The following is a 20901-nucleotide window of genomic DNA, read 5'->3' as shown; positions in this document are numbered from 1 at the left end:
CACCACTAAGTTTTTTTCACTACTTTCTACCAAAACACAATTCACATTTCACGATAATTAAATAATTACGTATTTTTGTTCTTTTCAACACTCGCTAGCAACAGACAATGGCGCCGCAAGATGGCGGCGGCGGAAGCGTATTTATTACAATGTATGCACCTAGGTAAATACCTACCTAGACCTACTAATAATACAACTAGGTCTATCTAATTTACTCAAAAATCACTAAAAATGTTGTAGGTACGTATTATTAAGTAATAACTGAAGTATTTTATTTTTACTAAGTAGGTAGGTAGGTACTTATTTTAAATTTTGATATTGACAATTCAAATTATTGTGAATCATTGTTCATGAGAAAAAGTTAGTGGTAGGTAAATAGGTACCTAACCTAGGTAACAAGTGTGTGTGTGTTTAAGATTGGTGCTCCCTCCCTGAAGTAAGTCAGTAAAAAATAAAATATAAGTACTTAGGTAATACATAAGTAGGTACATATGTATAAAAATAAAATGTTGCGTAAGTAAATAGGTAAGTACCTATATATTATACTCTACGTTATGGTGGCAAAAGTTTTAAGTACCTACCTACCTAGGTAGGTTAGTATAAATTTCTGTAATTTGTGTCTGCTTGTTGAATGATTGTATTTAAGTAGGTACTTACTTATTTGTTTTGCATAGGTACATACATACATTTACATACATAGGTACATATTTACTTACTAGAATTGTAATTGTAATAGGTACCTACATACATACTTAGGTACCTCCTTACCATGAATAAAACTTACTTACTTACTTAACTAACTAGGTAAGTACCTAAATCTCGTCTCGTCTCGATGTCGTAATAATGTATTTATATATATAATAAACATAAATATTTAAATATTCAGACAATATAGGTAATAACTTAATATTGAAATTAATAAGAGTACAAAATCGTGTACGACACTATACTCATTCTGACCCGCTCTATCTTGCGCATCGCATCGCTGCGTCTCTGTCTGCGGCCCCGCGCCCCTTCGCTTTCCCGCTTCTCGTCCGCCGACGATATATATATCGCGCGGTGGGCCTGAATTTTTAGACAACGCTCCGGCTCCGTCGTGCGCACGCAGTTTGATCAAGAGAAAGCAGCAACAGCAAGTTCAAGATGACCGGCCGTGGAAAGGGAGGAAAGGGATTGGGAAAAGGAGGAGCGAAGCGACACAGGAAGGTTCTTCGTGATAACATCCAGGGTATCACAAAGCCGGCCATCCGTCGTCTGGCACGCCGAGGCGGTGTCAAACGTATCTCCGGTCTGATCTACGAGGAGACTCGTGGTGTGCTGAAGGTGTTCCTAGAGAACGTGATCCGTGACGCCGTCACGTACACCGAGCACGCCAAGAGGAAGACCGTCACCGCCATGGACGTCGTCTACGCGCTGAAACGTCAGGGACGCACCCTGTACGGTTTCGGCGGTTAAGTCGCTCGCACCGCACCGCGCACATCGTGTTCCGCAGCCGATACGGCTACGAGGATACCGTGTAACCAACAAAAAGGCCCTTTTCAGGGCCGCAAATTGTTCTTGTTTTACGTATAGTTTCTTAAAACTGGCAACAACGATTCATAATACCTATACTGACAATAATTATATTATTATTTATATGCATCATCATACACCTAGGTACATTATGCTTGCGTATTTACATTTACACACTGGCAGCAAAAGTACCTACCCACTTATTCTTACTTATATAGGTACCTATGAAAAATATTGGTCAGAAAAAGCGTGCGAAGCTTATAAAAGAATATATGTATGTATATAGATTTATGGGTAGGTACTTAAGTAGGTACCTACGCTATTAGTCCTCAAGAGACGACTAATAAGTACTTATAATATTTTAGTTTACCTAAATACCTCCCAAAAGACGTGGTAGGTAGGTATAATAGGTACTTACCTTTACGGTGCAATGCAACCACACGTTCGTTTTACCACGTTCATCTGCTTAGTAACCTACTACTACCTAATTAATTTTAAGTAAGTAAGCAGGTAGGTACTTACAGATGAAACTTTTTATCACACATTAATGTATTTGTACTTCCTTTTTTTTTAAAGTATTCATGTTTTTCTTGACATGGGACGACATACATAAATACTTACCTCGACTCGTGAATGAACACGAACATTGTTAGTCGTACTTACACGGTGTTCGTATTCTGCGTTTGCAGTTTTATATACTTAAGTAAGTACCTACCTACCGAATACTCTTGTGTACCTATGTATTTAGTATTTAGGCGCATATTATGTATGTACCTAGGTCATAATCTATCATACTTACGGTACCAAATGACCTATGCAGTCAAGTAGTACACCTACCTACTCGCTCTCGTTCTCTCTACCTACTTGTGTGTGTCTGTCTGTCTGTCTGTAAGTCCTTTACTTAGGTACGCACAAGTGAGTGCGATGATGCGTTTGACCATCATCTGCACGTGCACACTGCACGACCATCGGCCACCAGTCACCAGCCAGCCATCTCACAACACCGGCTGATGACTGCCTTCATGTGATGCCGCCGAGACACCGGTGTGTCCTACGACCGTTCATCTTCGACACGTCAAAAGTCCATCCGCACCCGCTTGCCGCGCCCGCAGCCGCCACCCGCCGGGAGCGCCTTCTCTTCGCCTTCACCGTGGACGTCCGCCTCACCGCCACCGTCGACACACGCCGAGATAAACGCCCACAAATCAGACCACGTACGAGCTCCTCAACGCCGTCTCCACATTTAACGCGCCGCACGCGCCAACCCGCCGTACGCAAGCGTCCAACCATTAGCCCGCCCGCCCGACAAACGTATACACTACACATATATCGTATAAAAACAGTACACTGACATTGTTTTTTATTTAAAAAAATCATCATCATTCGACCATGGTTAGTGAAAACTTGGAACACATCAACTCGGAAAACGTCTCGAGGCACGCGGTCTGTCTGTGCGGCAATGCTCGAAATACGTGTCTCGAAATTTTGCTAGTGGCGACATCGTACGGTCGTTTTACGAACTACACTCCTTACTTGTTACTTACGTGTTACCTCAACCTCAATCAACTCAATCGAAATGGCTGACACCGCTGTTGCATCCGACGCGCCCGCGCCCACCACCCCCGCGAAGAAGCCGAAGGCATCCGCAGCAGCCAAGAAGCCGAAAGCGAAGCCCACGCACCCGAAGACCTCCGAGATGGTCAACAAGGCCATCAAGGACCTGAAGGAGCGCAGCGGCTCGTCTCTGCAGGCGATTAAGAAGTACATCGCCGCGTCTTACAAGGTCGACGCTGAAAAGCTCGCGCCTTTCATCAGAAAGTACCTGAAGAGCGCCGTCGAGTCCGGCGCGCTGATCCAGACCAAGGGCAAGGGTGCGTCCGGTTCGTTCAAGCTCGAATCGAAAACTTCCGCAGCCAAGAAGCCAGCAGGCGCCGCCAAACCGGCCAAGAAGGCTGCCGCCGCTAAGAAGCCCGCCAAGAAGGCCGTCGCTGCGTCCTCCGCCGCCGCCAAGAAGAAGTCCGCCTCCGCTTCACCGTCTAAGCCCAAGTCTGCGGCTGCCACAAAGGACAAGAAAGCCGCCGCCGCTAAAAAGAAGCCCGCCGCGAAGGCGAAAATCGCCACACACCCTCAAAGGCTAAAAGCGCCGCACCCAAGGCAAAGAAGACCGCCAAGCCGCCGACTAAGAAGCCGAAGGCGCCCAAACCGAAGAAGGCTGCCGCTCCCAAGGCGAAGCCCGCAGCTAAGAAGTCCTCCGCCGCCGGCAAGAAGTAAGCCGACGACGGTTTTTGTTGTGTTGCTTGCCGCCGCCGCCGCCGCAGTGACTACACGAAGCCATCGAACGTGCGCCATCGTGTTCGCACCGTATGTCGTCGGCACCGTTGGTGGTGTTGTTGTTGCGCTGTTGTATCATCTACTCGATACGCACGCACACGCACACAATGGGCGACTGACTACACTCGGACGACGAACACACGAGCCACGGTCGGTGAGTGCGCTAATACCGCACAACAAAAAGCCCTTTTCAGGGCTAACAAACAATTCGAGAAAACCAAATTGTTCTCTATTGTACTTTACTACGACGATTGTGTACTTACCTACGCCACGACGCAGGTAGGTACTAGGTACAAAATATATTAAATTAGGATAAGTACCTACCTACTTGTATGAAACTAATGTTGTAAGTACATAGGCCTCACCTGCCTGACTACTCTATACTATTGAAAACGAATTAAAAATCGGAGCGGAGCGTTTCATATAAGTACCTAAATACAAATAATATGTAAGGTGACATACATCATGCTTACAAAAATATTATACGCACATACATACCTAAGTAACTAAAATTCCCTCTAGCGACGGAACACTATTAGGTACCTACCTACGTAGGTATATTGAAAATGAAAATAACTTAAAAATCCCTGGGATCGAAACCTAGAGGTAGGTGCGACGACGAGCAAAGCGAGGAGGAGCGGTTAGGTGCACATGTTCGTTAAAAACTAAAGCGGAGCGCAGCGGAGCGGAGCGGAGCGTTTCATGTATAGTATGTAAAATACAAATTAGGTACATGTAAGGTAAGTAAGTACCTATACCGTATAAGTACCTACCATACAATACACCTGAGATACAGAATATGTCGAATTGTTATTTTATATTCAGTATTGTATATATCGTACTTAATATCAAAATAACCTTGTTAGTACCCATTATAAGTAATAGTAGACATATAAAATTAAAAAAAAAAAAGCACACAAGCTAACAAAAGTTAGTACACGAGCGATTTGTGACTACTCGACGCTTGTATCACCGTACACGACACCACCCGTTGATATATATATAGAGGGTCGCCGGTTGAGTAAGATACATTTCAACTCGTGAATTCGCTCGCTGCACACGTCGGCGCGCGCTCCATCTTCTGTCTCGCTCTATCAAGAAACAAACCAACAACCATGTCTGGCCGCGGCAAGGGAGGCAAGGTTAAGGGAAAGGCAAAGTCCCGTTCAAACCGTGCTGGACTCCAGTTCCCCGTCGGTCGTATCCACAGGCTGCTGCGCAAGGGTAACTACGCCGAGCGTGTCGGTGCCGGTGCGCCCGTTTACCTGGCGGCCGTCATGGAGTACCTGGCCGCTGAAGTTCTCGAGTTGGCCGGTAACGCCGCCCGTGACAACAAGAAGACCAGAATCATCCCGAGACACTTGCAGCTGGCCATCCGCAACGACGAGGAGCTGAACAAGCTGCTCTCCGGCGTGACCATCGCCCAGGGTGGTGTGCTGCCTAACATCCAGGCCGTGCTTCTGCCCAAGAAGACCGAGAAGAAGGCTTAAATCGAGTCGTCGTTCATCGGACACGCCACACTCCGCTGCTCGTGAGCTTTCACATGCACACGTCAGCGGCAAAACGGCCCTTTTCAGGGCCACAATATTATTCATGATTATTAAACACTGTTTCAACAAGACTTTACACGAACGATACATAACATTATATTAGGACTATGTAGGCATTTATATTTAGCTAGCTAGCTAGCTAGACAGACAATTCAATAATATACTACTACCTAGGTACCTGAATGTCTAATGAACTTACGATAATTACTTAAATGAAAATGAGTAAGTAAGCTTACACGTAACTTATTCGTGTTACTACGATTATATGATGTAATAAGAAATAATTTCATTACTAAGTACCTACCTAATTAGGTACTAACTTAAGTACTTACTTGCATATATTATTTTAATACTGTTAGTAGTAGATCTAACCTCCTACATACCTACTTATGTATGGTATCCTGGTAAAATAATGATTTATGAACTAAGTATTCATGTTTCAATGTTATAGATGGGTAGTTTAAGTTATGTAGCGCGATTTTCAAAGTCATAAAAATATATTATATTACTTAGGTACAGTTTACTTACTTAAATCATAATTGTAAAAATAATATACTTAAGTACCTACTTATATACCTACCAGGAGACTAAAAATAAGTAGGAGAGTTTTTTTTTTTAATTTTATGGTAAGTAATTGCGTTCATCATTAAACATAATAATAATACCTAATATATCTATTAAGTACATACCTAATATATGTAATAAGTATAGATTAACATCGTATCGGTTGTTATACTTAATAATTAAGTAATAAGTAAGTATATTACTGCTATTTTCATCTGGGGAATTATACCATAAACGTAAAAATATTATAACGAAAATGAACGCGTGCATCGATTCTGCCGTCACCGCCGCCGCCGCCGCCGCCGCCGCGTCGCTCGCTGTATACAGAATGCCGCAACGCGATTGGTCGAATGACGCGTCTGACTCATAACGAGCGCCCCTCGCCGCGCGCTCGTAATAAAATCCGACCGTCGGCCCGGTTTCAGGTATTACGAGCTAAACACTCGCAACGTTCGCATCTCCGGTTTTGAATCCAGTTTGAAGCCACCATGCCACCCAAGACTAGCGGCAAGGCCGCCAAGAAGTCCGGCAAAGCCCAGAAGAACATCTCCAAGTCGGACAAGAAAAAGAAGAAGCACAAGAGGAAGGAGAGCTACGCCATCTACATCTACAAGGTGTTGAAGCAGGTCCACCCCGACACCGGTATCTCCTCGAAGGCCATGTCAATCATGAACTCGTTCGTGAACGACATCTTCGAGCGTATCGCCGCGGAAGCGTCTCGTCTCGCCCACTACAACAAGCGTTCGACGATCACCTCCAGGGAGGTGCAGACCTCCGTGAGGCTCCTGCTGCCCGGTGAGCTCGCCAAGCACGCCGTCAGTGAAGGTACCAAGGCGGTCACCAAGTACACCTCGTCCAAGTGAGGTGTGTGCCCCCAAACATAGCGGTGTACGGTGCCACTATGTTGTGCCTACCACCGAAACAAACGGCCCTTTTCAGGGCCACAAATATTTTCTGATGATTTACGATTGTTTCAATACTTACATACAAAAACGATTACTTACTTATATATCATAATATAAGATGATGTCAATATATAATATGTATATTGATGGTTACACTTACTTACTTGTGTTTACACACACTGTGGTAGGTACTCGCTACACTTAGGTAACGTATTAATGTGAAATATTAGGCATAATGTAAGTACTTATCTATGTAGGTACTAGGTACATACACGGACGGAGGAGCTGCGACGACGTGTTCACTGCACACGACGACGACGGATGGATTTGTATGAGTGACCCTGGAAAGGAAGAAACAAAAACGGACGTTTAGTTAAATAAAATTAAAATGTGAAAGAATGCGTGCCTACTCATTTCAGTGCACTGTATTATACTTACTTAATCTAAGTAAGCAAGTACCTACCTACATACATAATCGATAATGTTGTTTATTCTACTCTACATACTTGTGGCTTTTTAAATAAGTACATTTTCGGCAAAATACCATGGCATTATATTATTATTATTATTGATGTGACAACTTACATTTGGTTTGACATATAAGTAAGTACTTACCTACCTAAGTACTTATACAAAATTAAATACTTAAGTAAGTACTCTTACTTACAATGAATTCGTCTAGTTTGCGTTCTGGAATCTCTTATTATTTAGGTAATTAAGTACTTTACTTACTTACTAGGATTATTGTTTTCGTACCTATAAATAAGTAGGTACTTATAATTATTATATAAGTAGGTATGTTTCCCAGTCATTATGATTATACTAGGTAGGTACATACATACTTGCTTGCTTGCTTGCTTACTTACCTACCTACCTACCTAGATGTGTTATTTACAGTCCATTTAAACATAAGTAAGTACTTACTCACGTCTTGTCGTTGGGAGTGACTAGGTAGGTACCTACCTACTTACTTATGTTGAAAACATTAAATTTTAGAACATACCTAAATACTTAACTATGTACCTACCTACATAATAACATTTAAGTATAAGTATTCTTGTGATATATGCTTTTAATAAGGTGTTCATTATATATATTAAGTACTTATTATTTATATTATTTACATACTTAGGTATTTTTTTTTTTTTTAATTATATACCTAAGTAGGTACCTATACACTTACCTACTTATGCATGAGAAGGATGAAATAGATACTTACTAAGTACTTACATACTCAATAACGTAAGGATAAATTATTAGCCCGTACGTATGAGCCGAGCGGAGCGGTACCCCTCGCCCCGCGCGCCTCGACTTCGCCTTACCCCGCCGCGGAGACCGTACCGCTACTATAAATATAGCTGCACGAAACGCGATGGTTTTTATTCGTCCCCTTCTGTTCATCGCGCGCGCCCGTCGCTACGCTACGATACAACAATGGCCCGTACCAAGCAGACTGCCCGCAAGTCCACCGGAGGCAAAGCGCCCCGCAAGCAGCTCGCAACTAAGGCTGCTCGTAAGAGTGCGCCCGCCACCGGAGGTGTGAAGAAGCCCCATCGTTACAGGCCCGGTACCGTCGCTCTTCGTGAGATCCGTCGTTACCAGAAGAGCACTGAGCTTCTGATCCGCAAGCTGCCGTTCCAGCGTCTCGTGCGTGAGATCGCGCAAGACTTCAAGACTGACCTGCGTTTCCAGAGCTCCGCCGTTATGGCCCTCCAGGAGGCCAGCGAGGCGTACCTCGTCGGTCTTTTCGAAGACACTAACCTGTGCGCCATCCACGCGAAGCGTGTCACCATCATGCCGAAAGACATCCAGCTCGCTCGCCGTATCCGCGGTGAACGTGCTTAAGCGGTGGCTGCATCGTGCATTACGCGCACCTCGTTCGCTGTAACAAAACGGCCCTTTTCAGGGCCACAAAACATTCATTATTATACGCATTGTTTCTTTAAACTAAGACGAAGACGATTACTTACTCTTACTTGAGTACTTTTATCTTCGTATCTAAGTAGGTACTTACATAAGTAATTAACTAAATACATTTCTTACACCTTTTTTATGCAGTACTAGTACCTAGGTAGGTACGTACTTACTTTCGTATAAGTAGGTACAGTTTACCTATACATAAATAAATAACACACATAATAGCCTAACAAGAAAACCAATCACTAAGTAAGTACTACATAGTTTCTTTTGTGAACAACGGAGGGCGCCACATGCATGATTCAAGCAGATTACAAACTTATTTTGATTAACTGAGCACTGTTTTCACATTTAAAAATCAAAAAACTATGTAGGTACCACATCTATTCTAATCTACATAGATAGGTAGGTAGTTAAGTACTTACTTACATATTAAATTATAATAATGTTACTTACAAACGTGTTGTTGGCAAATCCTGTAGGAGCGGTACAATTACTCCAATGTAAAACACACACACTTGTCACAGTCACCCACCACTAAGTTTTTTTCACTACTTTCTACCAAAACACAATTCACATTTCACGATAATTAAATAATTACGTATTTTTGTTCTTTTCAACACTCGCTAGCAACAGACAATGGCGCCGCAAGATGGCGGCGGCGGAAGCGTATTTATTACAATGTATGCACCTAGGTAAATACCTACCTAGACCTACTAATAATACAACTAGGTCTATCTAATTTACTCAAAAATCACTAAAAATGTTGTAGGTACGTATTATTAAGTAATAACTGAAGTATTTTATTTTTACTAAGTAGGTAGGTAGGTACTTATTTTAAATTTTGATATTGACAATTCAAATTATTGTGAATCATTGTTCATGAGAAAAAGTTAGTGGTAGGTAAATAGGTACCTAACCTAGGTAACAAGTGTGTGTGTGTTTAAGATTGGTGCTCCCTCCCTGAAGTAAGTCAGTAAAAAATAAAATATAAGTACTTAGGTAATACATAAGTAGGTACATATGTATAAAAATAAAATGTTGCGTAAGTAAATAGGTAAGTACCTATATATTATACTCTACGTTATGGTGGCAAAAGTTTTAAGTACCTACCTACCTAGGTAGGTTAGTATAAATTTCTGTAATTTGTGTCTGCTTGTTGAATGATTGTATTTAAGTAGGTACTTACTTATTTGTTTTGCATAGGTACATACATACATTTACATACATAGGTACATATTTACTTACTAGAATTGTAATTGTAATAGGTACCTACATACATACTTAGGTACCTCCTTACCATGAATAAAACTTACTTACTTACTTAACTAACTAGGTAAGTACCTAAATCTCGTCTCGTCTCGATGTCGTAATAATGTATTTATATATATAATAAACATAAATATTTAAATATTCAGACAATATAGGTAATAACTTAATATTGAAATTAATAAGAGTACAAAATCGTGTACGACACTATACTCATTCTGACCCGCTCTATCTCGCGCATCGCATCGCTTCGTCTCTGTCTGCGGCCCCGCGCCCCTTCGCTTTCCCGCTTCTCGTCCGCCGACGATATATATATCGCGCGGTGGGCCTGAATTTTTAGACAACGCTCCGGCTCCGTCGTGCGCACGCAGTTTGATCAAGAGAAAGCAGCAACAGCAAGTTCAAGATGACCGGCCGTGGAAAGGGAGGAAAGGGATTGGGAAAAGGAGGAGCGAAGCGACACAGGAAGGTTCTTCGTGATAACATCCAGGGTATCACAAAGCCGGCCATCCGTCGTCTGGCACGCCGAGGCGGTGTCAAACGTATCTCCGGTCTGATCTACGAGGAGACTCGTGGTGTGCTGAAGGTGTTCCTAGAGAACGTGATCCGTGACGCCGTCACGTACACCGAGCACGCCAAGAGGAAGACCGTCACCGCCATGGACGTCGTCTACGCGCTGAAACGTCAGGGACGCACCCTGTACGGTTTCGGCGGTTAAGTCGCTCGCACCGCACCGCGCACATCGTGTTCCGCAGCCGATACGGCTACGAGGATACCGTGTAACCAACAAAAAGGCCCTTTTCAGGGCCGCAAATTGTTCTTGTTTTACGTATAGTTTCTTCAAACTGGCAACAACGATTCATAATACCTATACTGACAATAATTATATTATTATTTATATGCATCATCATACACCTAGGTACATTATGCTTGCGTATTTACATTTACACACTGGCAGCAAAAGTACCTACCCACTTATTCTTACTTATATAGGTACCTATGAAAAATATTGGTCAGAAAAAGCGTGCGAAGCTTATAAAAGAATATATGTATGTATATAGATTTATGGGTAGGTACTTAAGTAGGTACCTACGCTATTAGTCCTCAAGAGACGACTAATAAGTACTTATAATATTTTAGTTTACCTAAATACCTCCCAAAAGACGTGGTAGGTAGGTATAATAGGTACTTACCTTTACGGTGCAATGCAACCACACGTTCGTTTTACCACGTTCATCTGCTTAGTAACCTACTACTACCTAATTAATTTTAAGTAAGTAAGCAGGTAGGTACTTACAGATGAAACTTTTTATCACACATTAATGTATTTGTACTTCCTTTTTTTTTAAAGTATTCATGTTTTTCTTGACATGGGACGACATACATAAATACTTACCTCGACTCGTGAATGAACACGAACATTGTTAGTCGTACTTACACGGTGTTCGTATTCTGCGTTTGCAGTTTTATATACTTAAGTAAGTACCTACCTACCGAATACTCTTGTGTACCTATGTATTTAGTATTTAGGCGCATATTATGTATGTACCTAGGTCATAATCTATCATACTTACGGTACCAAATGACCTATGCAGTCAAGTAGTACACCTACCTACTCGCTCTCGTTCTCTCTACCTACTTGTGTGTGTCTGTCTGTCTGTCTGTAAGTCCTTTACTTAGGTACGCACAAGTGAGTGCGATGATGCGTTTGACCATCATCTGCACGTGCACACTGCACGACCATCGGCCACCAGTCACCAGCCAGCCATCTCACAACACCGGCTGATGACTGCCTTCATGTGATGCCGCCGAGACACCGGTGTGTCCTACGACCGTTCATCTTCGACACGTCAAAAGTCCATCCGCACCCGCTTGCCGCGCCCGCAGCCGCCACCCGCCGGGAGCGCCTTCTCTTCGCCTTCACCGTGGACGTCCGCCTCACCGCCACCGTCGACACACGCCGAGATAAACGCCCACAAATCAGACCACGTACGAGCTCCTCAACGCCGTCTCCACATTTAACGCGCCGCACGCGCCAACCCGCCGTACGCAAGCGTCCAACCATTAGCCCGCCCGCCCGACAAACGTATACACTACACATATATCGTATAAAAACAGTACACTGACATTGTTTTTTATTTAAAAAAATCATCATCATTCGACCATGGTTAGTGAAAACTTGGAACACATCAACTCGGAAAACGTCTCGAGGCACGCGGTCTGTCTGTGCGGCAATGCTCGAAATACGTGTCTCGAAATTTTGCTAGTGGCGACATCGTACGGTCGTTTTACGAACTACACTCCTTACTTGTTACTTACGTGTTACCTCAACCTCAATCAACTCAATCGAAATGGCTGACACCGCTGTTGCATCCGACGCGCCCGCGCCCACCACCCCCGCGAAGAAGCCGAAGGCATCCGCAGCAGCCAAGAAGCCGAAAGCGAAGCCCACGCACCCGAAGACCTCCGAGATGGTCAACAAGGCCATCAAGGACCTGAAGGAGCGCAGCGGCTCGTCTCTGCAGGCGATTAAGAAGTACATCGCCGCGTCTTACAAGGTCGACGCTGAAAAGCTCGCGCCTTTCATCAGAAAGTACCTGAAGAGCGCCGTCGAGTCCGGCGCGCTGATCCAGACCAAGGGCAAGGGTGCGTCCGGTTCGTTCAAGCTCGAGTCGAAAACTTCCGCAGCCAAGAAGCCAGCAGGCGCCGCCAAACCGGCCAAGAAGGCTGCCGCCGCTAAGAAGCCCGCCAAGAAGGCCGTCGCTGCGTCCTCCGCCGCCGCCAAGAAGAAGTCCGCCTCCGCTTCACCGTCTAAGCCCAAGTCTGCGGCTGCCACAAAGGACAAGAAAGCCGCCGCCGCTAAAAAGAAGCCCGCCGCGAAGGCGAAAATCGCCACACCCTCAAAGGCTAAAAGCGCCGCACCCAAGGCAAAGAAGACCGCCAAGCCGCCGACAAAGAAGCCGAAGGCGCCCAAACCGAAGAAGGCTGCCGCTCCCAAGGCGAAGCCCGCAGCTAAGAAGTCCTCCGCCGCCGGCAAGAAGTAAGCCGACGACGGTTTTTGTTGTGTTGCTTGCCGCCGCCGCCGCCGCAGTGACTACACGAAGCCATCGAACGTGCGCCATCGTGTTCGCACCGTATGTCGTCGGCACCGTTGGTGGTGTTGTTGTTGCGCTGTTGTATCATCTACTCGATACGCACGCACACGCACACAATGGGCGACTGACTACACTCGGACGACGAACACACGAGCCACGGTCGGTGAGTGCGCTAATACCGCACAACAAAAAGCCCTTTTCAGGGCTAACAAACAATTCGAGAAAACCAAATTGTTCTCTATTGTACTTTACTACGACGATTGTGTACTTACCTACGCCACGACGCAGGTAGGTACTAGGTACAAAATATATTAAATTAGGATAAGTACCTACCTACTTGTATGAAACTAATGTTGTAAGTACATAGGCCTCACCTGCCTGACTACTCTATACTATTGAAAACGAATTAAAAATCGGAGCGGAGCGTTTCATATAAGTACCTAAATACAAATAATATGTAAGGTGACATACATCATGCTTACAAAAATATTATACGCACATACATACCTAAGTAACTAAAATTCCCTCTAGCGACGGAACACTATTAGGTACCTACCTACGTAGGTATATTGAAAATGAAAATAACTTAAAAATCCCTGGGATCGAAACCTAGAGGTAGGTGCGACGACGAGCAAAGCGAGGAGGAGCGGTTAGGTGCACATGTTCGTTAAAAACTAAAGCGGAGCGCAGCGGAGCGGAGCGGAGCGTTTCATGTATAGTATGTAAAATACAAATTAGGTACATGTAAGGTAAGTAAGTACCTATACCGTATAAGTACCTACCATACAATACACCTGAGATACAGAATATGTCGAATTGTTATTTTATATTCAGTATTGTATATATCGTACTTAATATCAAAATAACCTTGTTAGTACCCATTATAAGTAATAGTAGACATATAAAATTAAAAAAAAAAAAGCACACAAGCAAACAAAAGTTAGTACACGAGCGATTTGTGACTACTCGACGCTTGTATCACCGTACACGACACCACCCGTTGATATATATATAGAGGGTCGCCGGTTGAGTAAGATACATTTCAACTCGTGAATTCGCTCGCTGCACACGTCGGCGCGCGCTCCATCTTCTGTCTCGCTCTATCAAGAAACAAACCAACAACCATGTCTGGCCGCGGCAAGGGAGGCAAGGTTAAGGGAAAGGCAAAGTCCCGTTCAAACCGTGCTGGACTCCAGTTCCCCGTCGGTCGTATCCACAGGCTGCTGCGCAAGGGTAACTACGCCGAGCGTGTCGGTGCCGGTGCGCCCGTTTACCTGGCGGCCGTCATGGAGTACCTGGCCGCTGAAGTTCTCGAGTTGGCCGGTAACGCCGCCCGTGACAACAAGAAGACCAGAATCATCCCGAGACACTTGCAGCTGGCCATCCGCAACGACGAGGAGCTGAACAAGCTGCTCTCCGGCGTGACCATCGCCCAGGGTGGTGTGCTGCCTAACATCCAGGCCGTGCTTCTGCCCAAGAAGACCGAGAAGAAGGCTTAAATCGAGTCGTCGTTCATCGGACACGCCACACTCCGCTGCTCGTGAGCTTTCACATGCACACGTCAGCGGCAAAACGGCCCTTTTCAGGGCCACAATATTATTCATGATTATTAAACACTGTTTCAACAAGACTTTACACGAACGATACATAACATTATATTAGGACTATGTAGGCATTTATATTTAGCTAGCTAGCTAGCTAGACAGACAATTCAATAATATACTACTACCTAGGTACCTGAATGTCTAATGAACTTACGATAATTACTTAAATGAAAATGAGTAAGTAAGCTTACACGTAACTTATTCGTGTTACTACGATTATATGATGTAATAAGAAATAATTTCATTACTAAGTACCTACCTAATTAGGTACTAACTTAAGTACTTACTTGCATATATTATTTTAATACTGTTAGTAGTAGATCTAACCTCCTACATACCTACTTATGTATGGTATCCTGGTAAAATAATGATTTATGAACTAAGTATTCATGTTTCAATGTTATAGATGGGTAGTTTAAGTTATGTAGCGCGATTTTCAAAGTCATAAAAATATATTATATTACTTAGGTACAGTTTACTTACTTAAATCATAATTGTAAAAATAATATACTTAAGTACCTACTTATATACCTACCAGGAGACTAAAAATAAGTAGGAGAGTTTTTTTTTTTAATTTTATGGTAAGTAATTGCGTTCATCATTAAACATAATAATAATACCTAATATATCTATTAAGTACATACCTAATATATGTAATAAGTATAGATTAACATCGTATCGGTTGTTATACTTAATAATTAAGTAATAAGTAAGTATATTACTGCTATTTTCATCTGGGGAATTATACCATAAACGTAAAAATATTATAACGAAAATGAACGCGTGCATCGATTCTGCCGTCACCGCCGCCGCCGCCGCCGCCGCCGCGTCGCTCGCTGTATACAGAATGCCGCAACGCGATTGGTCGAATGACGCGTCTGACTCATAACGAGCGCCCCTCGCCGCGCGCTCGTAATAAAATCCGACCGTCGGCCCGGTTTCAGGTATTACGAGCTAAACACTCGCAACGTTCGCATCTCCGGTTTTGAATCCAGTTTGAAGCCACCATGCCACCCAAGACTAGCGGCAAGGCCGCCAAGAAGTCCGGCAAAGCCCAGAAGAACATCTCCAAGTCGGACAAGAAAAAGAAGAAGCACAAGAGGAAGGAGAGCTACGCCATCTACATCTACAAGGTGTTGAAGCAGGTCCACCCCGACACCGGTATCTCCTCGAAGGCCATGTCAATCATGAACTCGTTCGTGAACGACATCTTCGAGCGTATCGCCGCGGAAGCGTCTCGTCTCGCCCACTACAACAAGCGTTCGACGATCACCTCCAGGGAGGTGCAGACCTCCGTGAGGCTCCTGCTGCCCGGTGAGCTCGCCAAGCACGCCGTCAGTGAAGGTACCAAGGCGGTCACCAAGTACACCTCGTCCAAGTGAGGTGTGTGCCCCCAAACATAGCGGTGTACGGTGCCACTATGTTGTGCCTACCACCGAAACAAACGGCCCTTTTCAGGGCCACAAATATTTTCTGATGATTTACGATTGTTTCAATACTTACATACAAAAACGATTACTTACTTATATATCATAATATAAGATGATGTCAATATATAATATGTATATTGATGGTTACACTTACTTACTTGTGTTTACACACACTGTGGTAGGTACTCGCTACACTTAGGTAACGTATTAATGTGAAATATTAGGCATAATGTAAGTACTTATCTATGTAGGTACTAGGTACATACACGGACGGAGGAGCTGCGACGACGTGTTCACTGCACACGACGACGACGGATGGATTTGTATGAGTGACCCTGGAAAGGAAGAAACAAAAACGGACGTTTAGTTAAATAAAATTAAAATGTGAAAGAATGCGTGCCTACTCATTTCAGTGCACTGTATTATACTTACTTAATCTAAGTAAGCAAGTACCTACCTACATACATAATCGATAATGTTGTTTATTCTACTCTACATACTTGTGGCTTTTTAAATAAGTACATTTTCGGCAAAATACCATGGCATTATATTATTATTATTATTGATGTGACAACTTACATTTGGTTTGACATATAAGTAAGTACTTACCTACCTAAGTACTTATACAAAATTAAATACTTAAGTAAGTACTCTTACTTACAATGAATTCGTCTAGTTTGCGTTCTGGAATCTCTTATTATTTAGGTAATTAAGTACTTTACTTACTTACTAGGATTATTGTTTTCGTACCTATAAATAAGTAGGTACTTATAATTATTATATAAGTAGGTATGTTTCCCAGTCATTATGATTATACTAGGTAGGTACATACATACTTGCTTGCTTGCTTGCTTACTTACCTACCTACCTACCTAGATGTGTTATTTACAGTCCATTTAAACATAAGTAAGTACTTACTCACGTCTTGTCGTTGGGAGTGACTAGGTAGGTACCTACCTACTTACTTATGTTGAAAACATTAAATTTTAGAACATACCTAAATACTTAACTATGTACCTACCTACATAATAACATTTAAGTATAAGTATTCTTGTGATATATGCTTTTAATAAGGTGTTCATTATATATATTAAGTACTTATTATTTATATTATTTACATACTTAGGTATTTTTTTTTTTTTTAATTATATACCTAAGTAGGTACCTATACACTTACCTACTTATGCATGAGAAGGATGAAATAGATACTTACTAAGTACTTACATACTCAATAACGTAAGGATAAATTATTAGCCCGTACGTATGAGCCGAGCGGAGCGGTACCCCTCGCCCCGCGCGCCTCGACTTCGCCTTACCCCGCCGCGGAGACCGTACCGCTACTATAAATATAGCTGCACGAAACGCGATGGTTTTTATTCGTCCCCTTCTGTTCATACGCGCGCGCCCGTCGCTACGCTACGATACAACAATGGCCCGTACCAAGCAGACTGCCCGCAAGTCCACCGGAGGCAAAGCGCCCCGCAAGCAGCTCGCAACTAAGGCTGCTCGTAAGAGTGCGCCCGCCACCGGAGGTGTGAAGAAGCCCCATCGTTACAGGCCCGGTACCGTCGCTCTTCGTGAGATCCGTCGTTACCAGAAGAGCACTGAGCTTCTGATCCGCAAGCTGCCGTTCCAGCGTCTCGTGCGTGAGATCGCGCAAGACTTCAAGACTGACCTGCGTTTCCAGAGCTCCGCCGTTATGGCCCTCCAGGAGGCCAGCGAGGCGTACCTCGTCGGTCTTTTCGAAGACACTAACCTGTGCGCCATCCACGCGAAGCGTGTCACCATCATGCCGAAAGACATCCAGCTCGCTCGCCGTATCCGCGGTGAACGTGCTTAAGCGGTGGCTGCATCGTGCATTACGCGCACCTCGTTCGCTGTAACAAAACGGCCCTTTTCAGGGCCACAAAACATTCATTATTATACGCATTGTTTCTTTAAACTAAGACGAAGACGATTACTTACTCTTACTTGAGTACTTTTATCTTCGTATCTAAGTAGGTACTTACATAAGTAATTAACTAAATACATTTCTTACACCTTTTTTATGCAGTACTAGTACCTAGGTAGGTACGTACTTACTTTCGTATAAGTAGGTACAGTTTACCTATACATAAATAAATAACACACATAATAGCCTAACAAGAAAACCAATCACTAAGTAAGTACTACATAGTTTCTTTTGTGAACAACGGAGGGCGCCACATGCATGATTCAAGCAGATTACAAACTTATTTTGATTAACTGAGCACTGTTTTCACATTTAAAAATCAAAAAACTATGTAGGTACCACATCTATTCTAATCTACATAGATAGGTAGGTAGTTAAGTACTTACTTACATATTAAATTATAATAATGTTACTTACAAACGTGTTGTTGGCAAATCCTGTAGGAGCGGTACAATTACTCCAATGTAAAACACAGACACTTGTCACAGTCACCCACCACTAAGTTTTTTTCACTACTTTCTACCAAAACACAATTCACATTTCACGATAATTAAATAATTACGTATTTTTGTTCTTTTCAACACTCGCTAGCAACAGACAATGGCGCCGCAAGATGGCGGCGGCGGAAGCGTATTTATTACAATGTATGCACCTAGGTAAATACCTACCTAGACCTACTAATAATACAACTAGGTCTATCTAATTTACTCAAAAATCACTAAAAATGTTGTAGGTACGTATTATTAAGTAATAACTGAAGTATTTTATTTTTACTAAGTAGGTAGGTAGGTACTTATTTTAAATTTTGATATTGACAATTCAAATTATTGTGAATCATTGTTCATGAGAAAAAGTTAGTGGTAGGTAAATAGGTACCTAACCTAGGTAACAAGTGTGTGTGTGTTTAAGATTGGTGCTCCCTCCCTGAAGTAAGTCAGTAAAAAATAAAATATAAGTACTTAGGTAATACATAAGTAGGTACATATGTATAAAAATAAAATGTTGCGTAAGTAAATAGGTAAGTACCTATATATTATACTCTACGTTATGGTGGCAAAAGTTTTAAGTACCTACCTACCTAGGTAGGTTAGTATAAATTTCTGTAATTTGTGTCTGCTTGTTGAATGATTGTATTTAAGTAGGTACTTACTTATTTGTTTTGCATAGGTACATACATACATTTACATACATAGGTACATATTTACTTACTAGAATTGTAATTGTAATAGGTACCTACATACATACTTAGGTACCTCCTTACCATGAATAAAACTTACTTACTTACTTAACTAACTAGGTAAGTACCTAAATCTCGTCTCGTCTCGATGTCGTAATAATGTATTTATATATATAATAAACATAAATATTTAAATATTCAGACAATATAGGTAATAACTTAATATTGAAATTAATAAGAGTACAAAATCGTGTACGACACTATACTCATTCTGACCCGCTCTATCTCGCGCATCGCATCGCTTCGTCTCTGTCTGCGGCCCCGCGCCCCTTCGCTTTCCCGCTTCTCGTCCGCCGACGATATATATATCGCGCGGTGGGCCTGAATTTTTAGACAACGCTCCGGCTCCGTCGTGCGCACGCAGTTTGATCAAGAGAAAGCAGCAACAGCAAGTTCAAGATGACCGGCCGTGGAAAGGGAGGAAAGGGATTGGGAAAAGGAGGAGCGAAGCGACACAGGAAGGTTCTTCGTGATAACATCCAGGGTATCACAAAGCCGGCCATCCGTCGTCTGGCACGCCGAGGCGGTGTCAAACGTATCTCCGGTCTGATCTACGAGGAGACTCGTGGTGTGCTGAAGGTGTTCCTAGAGAACGTGATCCGTGACGCCGTCACGTACACCGAGCACGCCAAGAGGAAGACCGTCACCGCCATGGACGTCGTCTACGCGCTGAAACGTCAGGGACGCACCCTGTACGGTTTCGGCGGTTAAGTCGCTCGCACCGCACCGCGGCGCGCACATCGTGTTCCGCAGCCGATACGGCTACGAGGATACCGTGTAACCAACAAAAAGGCCCTTTTCAGGGCCGCAAATTGTTCTTGTTTTACGTATAGTTTCTTCAAACTGGCAACAACGATTCATAATACCTATACTGACAATAATTATATTATTATTTATATGCATCATCATACACCTAGGTACATTATGCTTGCGTATTTACATTTACACACTGGCAGCAAAAGTACCTACCCACTTATTCTTACTTATATAGGTACCTATGAAAAATATTGGTCAGAAAAAGCGTGCGAAGCTTATAAAAGAATATATGTATGTATATAGATTTATGGGTAGGTACTTAAGTAGGTACCTACGCTATTAGTCCTCAAGAGACGACTAATAAGTACTTATAATATTTTAGTTTACCTAAATACCTCCCAAAAGACGTGGTAGGTAGGTATAATAGGTACTTACCTTTACGGTGCAATGCAACCACACGTTCGTTTTACCACGTTCATCTGCTTAGTAACCTACTACTACCTAATTATATTTAAGTAAGTAAGTAGGTAGGTACTTACAGATGAAACTTTTTATCACACATTAATGTATTTGTACTTACTTTTTTTTAAGTATTCATGTTTTTCTTGACATGGGACGACATACATAAATACTTACCTCGACTCGTGAATGAACACGAACATTGTTAGTCGTACTTACACGGTGTTCGTATTCTGCGTTTGCAGTTTTATATACTTAAGTAAGTACCTACCTACCGAATACTCTTGTGTACCTATGTATTTAGTATTTAGGCGCATATTA

At 42.8% G+C, this 20901-nt stretch overlaps 10 protein-coding genes across 10 annotated transcripts; all 10 read left to right on the top strand.

Moving 5' to 3' along the window:
• The first annotated feature begins 1065 nt into the window (after positions 1-1065).
• Positions 1066-1551, top strand: LOC125490539 (histone H4). Its single transcript, XM_048630039.1, has one exon. The coding sequence runs from the start codon at positions 1144-1146 to the stop codon at positions 1453-1455; it is 312 nt and encodes a 103-aa protein (XP_048485996.1). The 5' UTR covers positions 1066-1143; the 3' UTR covers positions 1456-1551.
• Positions 1552-3004: 1453 nt separating this feature from the next.
• On the top strand, positions 3005-3929 carry LOC125490528 (histone H1B-like). Its single transcript, XM_048630023.1, is given in 2 exon segments — positions 3005-3631; positions 3634-3929. Coding segments are annotated over 2 exon segments (693 nt in total). The 5' UTR covers positions 3005-3088; the 3' UTR covers positions 3784-3929.
• A 928-nt stretch (positions 3930-4857) lies between these two features.
• On the top strand, positions 4858-5428 carry LOC125490535 (histone H2A). Its single transcript, XM_048630033.1, has one exon. It carries the CDS (start codon positions 4959-4961, stop codon positions 5331-5333), a length of 375 nt encoding a protein of 124 aa, XP_048485990.1. The 5' UTR covers positions 4858-4958; the 3' UTR covers positions 5334-5428.
• A 944-nt stretch (positions 5429-6372) lies between these two features.
• On the top strand, positions 6373-6905 carry LOC125490532 (histone H2B). The gene has a single exon (XM_048630028.1). The coding sequence runs from the start codon at positions 6446-6448 to the stop codon at positions 6818-6820; it is 375 nt and encodes a 124-aa protein (XP_048485985.1). The 5' UTR covers positions 6373-6445; the 3' UTR covers positions 6821-6905.
• Positions 6906-8225: 1320 nt separating this feature from the next.
• Positions 8226-8778, top strand: LOC119694599 (histone H3). Its single transcript, XM_048630025.1, has one exon. The coding sequence runs from the start codon at positions 8297-8299 to the stop codon at positions 8705-8707; it is 411 nt and encodes a 136-aa protein (XP_048485982.1). The 5' UTR covers positions 8226-8296; the 3' UTR covers positions 8708-8778.
• Positions 8779-10371: 1593 nt separating this feature from the next.
• On the top strand, positions 10372-18088 carry LOC105384118 (histone H3). The gene is made up of 3 exons (XM_048630045.1): positions 10372-10743; positions 11869-11908; positions 17606-18088. The coding sequence occupies exons 1-3, from the start codon at positions 10455-10457 to the stop codon at positions 18015-18017; spliced, it is 741 nt and encodes a 246-aa protein (XP_048486002.1). The 5' UTR covers positions 10372-10454; the 3' UTR covers positions 18018-18088.
• Positions 12315-13475, top strand: LOC125490529 (histone H1B-like). Its single transcript, XM_048630024.1, has one exon. The coding sequence runs from the start codon at positions 12400-12402 to the stop codon at positions 13090-13092; it is 693 nt and encodes a 230-aa protein (XP_048485981.1). The 5' UTR covers positions 12315-12399; the 3' UTR covers positions 13093-13475.
• LOC119692711 (histone H2A) lies at positions 14167-14737 on the top strand. Its single transcript, XM_048630036.1, has one exon. The coding sequence runs from the start codon at positions 14268-14270 to the stop codon at positions 14640-14642; it is 375 nt and encodes a 124-aa protein (XP_048485993.1). The 5' UTR covers positions 14167-14267; the 3' UTR covers positions 14643-14737.
• Positions 15682-16214, top strand: LOC125490531 (histone H2B). Its single transcript, XM_048630027.1, has one exon. It carries the CDS (start codon positions 15755-15757, stop codon positions 16127-16129), a length of 375 nt encoding a protein of 124 aa, XP_048485984.1. The 5' UTR covers positions 15682-15754; the 3' UTR covers positions 16130-16214.
• A 1596-nt stretch (positions 18089-19684) lies between the features above and the next one.
• Positions 19685-20243, top strand: LOC125490540 (histone H4). Its single transcript, XM_048630040.1, has one exon. The coding sequence runs from the start codon at positions 19765-19767 to the stop codon at positions 20074-20076; it is 312 nt and encodes a 103-aa protein (XP_048485997.1). The 5' UTR covers positions 19685-19764; the 3' UTR covers positions 20077-20243.
• The last annotated feature ends 658 nt before the right edge of the window (positions 20244-20901 follow it).

The sequence above is a fragment of the Plutella xylostella genome, chromosome 24 (genome assembly GCF_932276165.1).
Source record: "Plutella xylostella chromosome 24, ilPluXylo3.1, whole genome shotgun sequence".
Taxonomy (NCBI): Eukaryota; Metazoa; Arthropoda; class Insecta; order Lepidoptera; family Plutellidae; genus Plutella; species Plutella xylostella.
The sequence above is the reverse complement of the archived record's forward strand: the minus strand, read 5'-3'. Positions and strand labels throughout refer to the sequence as shown.

What these genes read in the sequence shown, in the direction of transcription:
- LOC125490539 (XM_048630039.1), top strand. Translation starts at nt 1,144, where the DNA reads ATGACCGGCCGTGGAAAGGGAGGAAAGGGATTGGGAAAAGGAGGAGCG.
- LOC125490535 (XM_048630033.1), top strand. Translation starts at nt 4,959, where the DNA reads ATGTCTGGCCGCGGCAAGGGAGGCAAGGTTAAGGGAAAGGCAAAGTCC.
- LOC125490532 (XM_048630028.1), top strand. Translation starts at nt 6,446, where the DNA reads ATGCCACCCAAGACTAGCGGCAAGGCCGCCAAGAAGTCCGGCAAAGCC.
- LOC119694599 (XM_048630025.1), top strand. Translation starts at nt 8,297, where the DNA reads ATGGCCCGTACCAAGCAGACTGCCCGCAAGTCCACCGGAGGCAAAGCG.
- LOC105384118 (XM_048630045.1), top strand. Translation starts at nt 10,455, where the DNA reads ATGACCGGCCGTGGAAAGGGAGGAAAGGGATTGGGAAAAGGAGGAGCG. An exon ending in GCTGAAACGTCAGGGACGCA is followed by an intron (nt 10,744 to 11,868) that starts CCCTGTACGGTT and finishes CCGAGACACCGG; the next exon opens with TGTGTCCTACGACCGTTCAT. An exon ending in CTTCGACACGTCAAAAGTCC is followed by an intron (nt 11,909 to 17,605) that starts ATCCGCACCCGC and finishes CTACGATACAAC; the next exon opens with AATGGCCCGTACCAAGCAGA.
- LOC125490529 (XM_048630024.1), top strand. Translation starts at nt 12,400, where the DNA reads ATGGCTGACACCGCTGTTGCATCCGACGCGCCCGCGCCCACCACCCCC.
- LOC119692711 (XM_048630036.1), top strand. Translation starts at nt 14,268, where the DNA reads ATGTCTGGCCGCGGCAAGGGAGGCAAGGTTAAGGGAAAGGCAAAGTCC.
- LOC125490531 (XM_048630027.1), top strand. Translation starts at nt 15,755, where the DNA reads ATGCCACCCAAGACTAGCGGCAAGGCCGCCAAGAAGTCCGGCAAAGCC.
- LOC125490540 (XM_048630040.1), top strand. Translation starts at nt 19,765, where the DNA reads ATGACCGGCCGTGGAAAGGGAGGAAAGGGATTGGGAAAAGGAGGAGCG.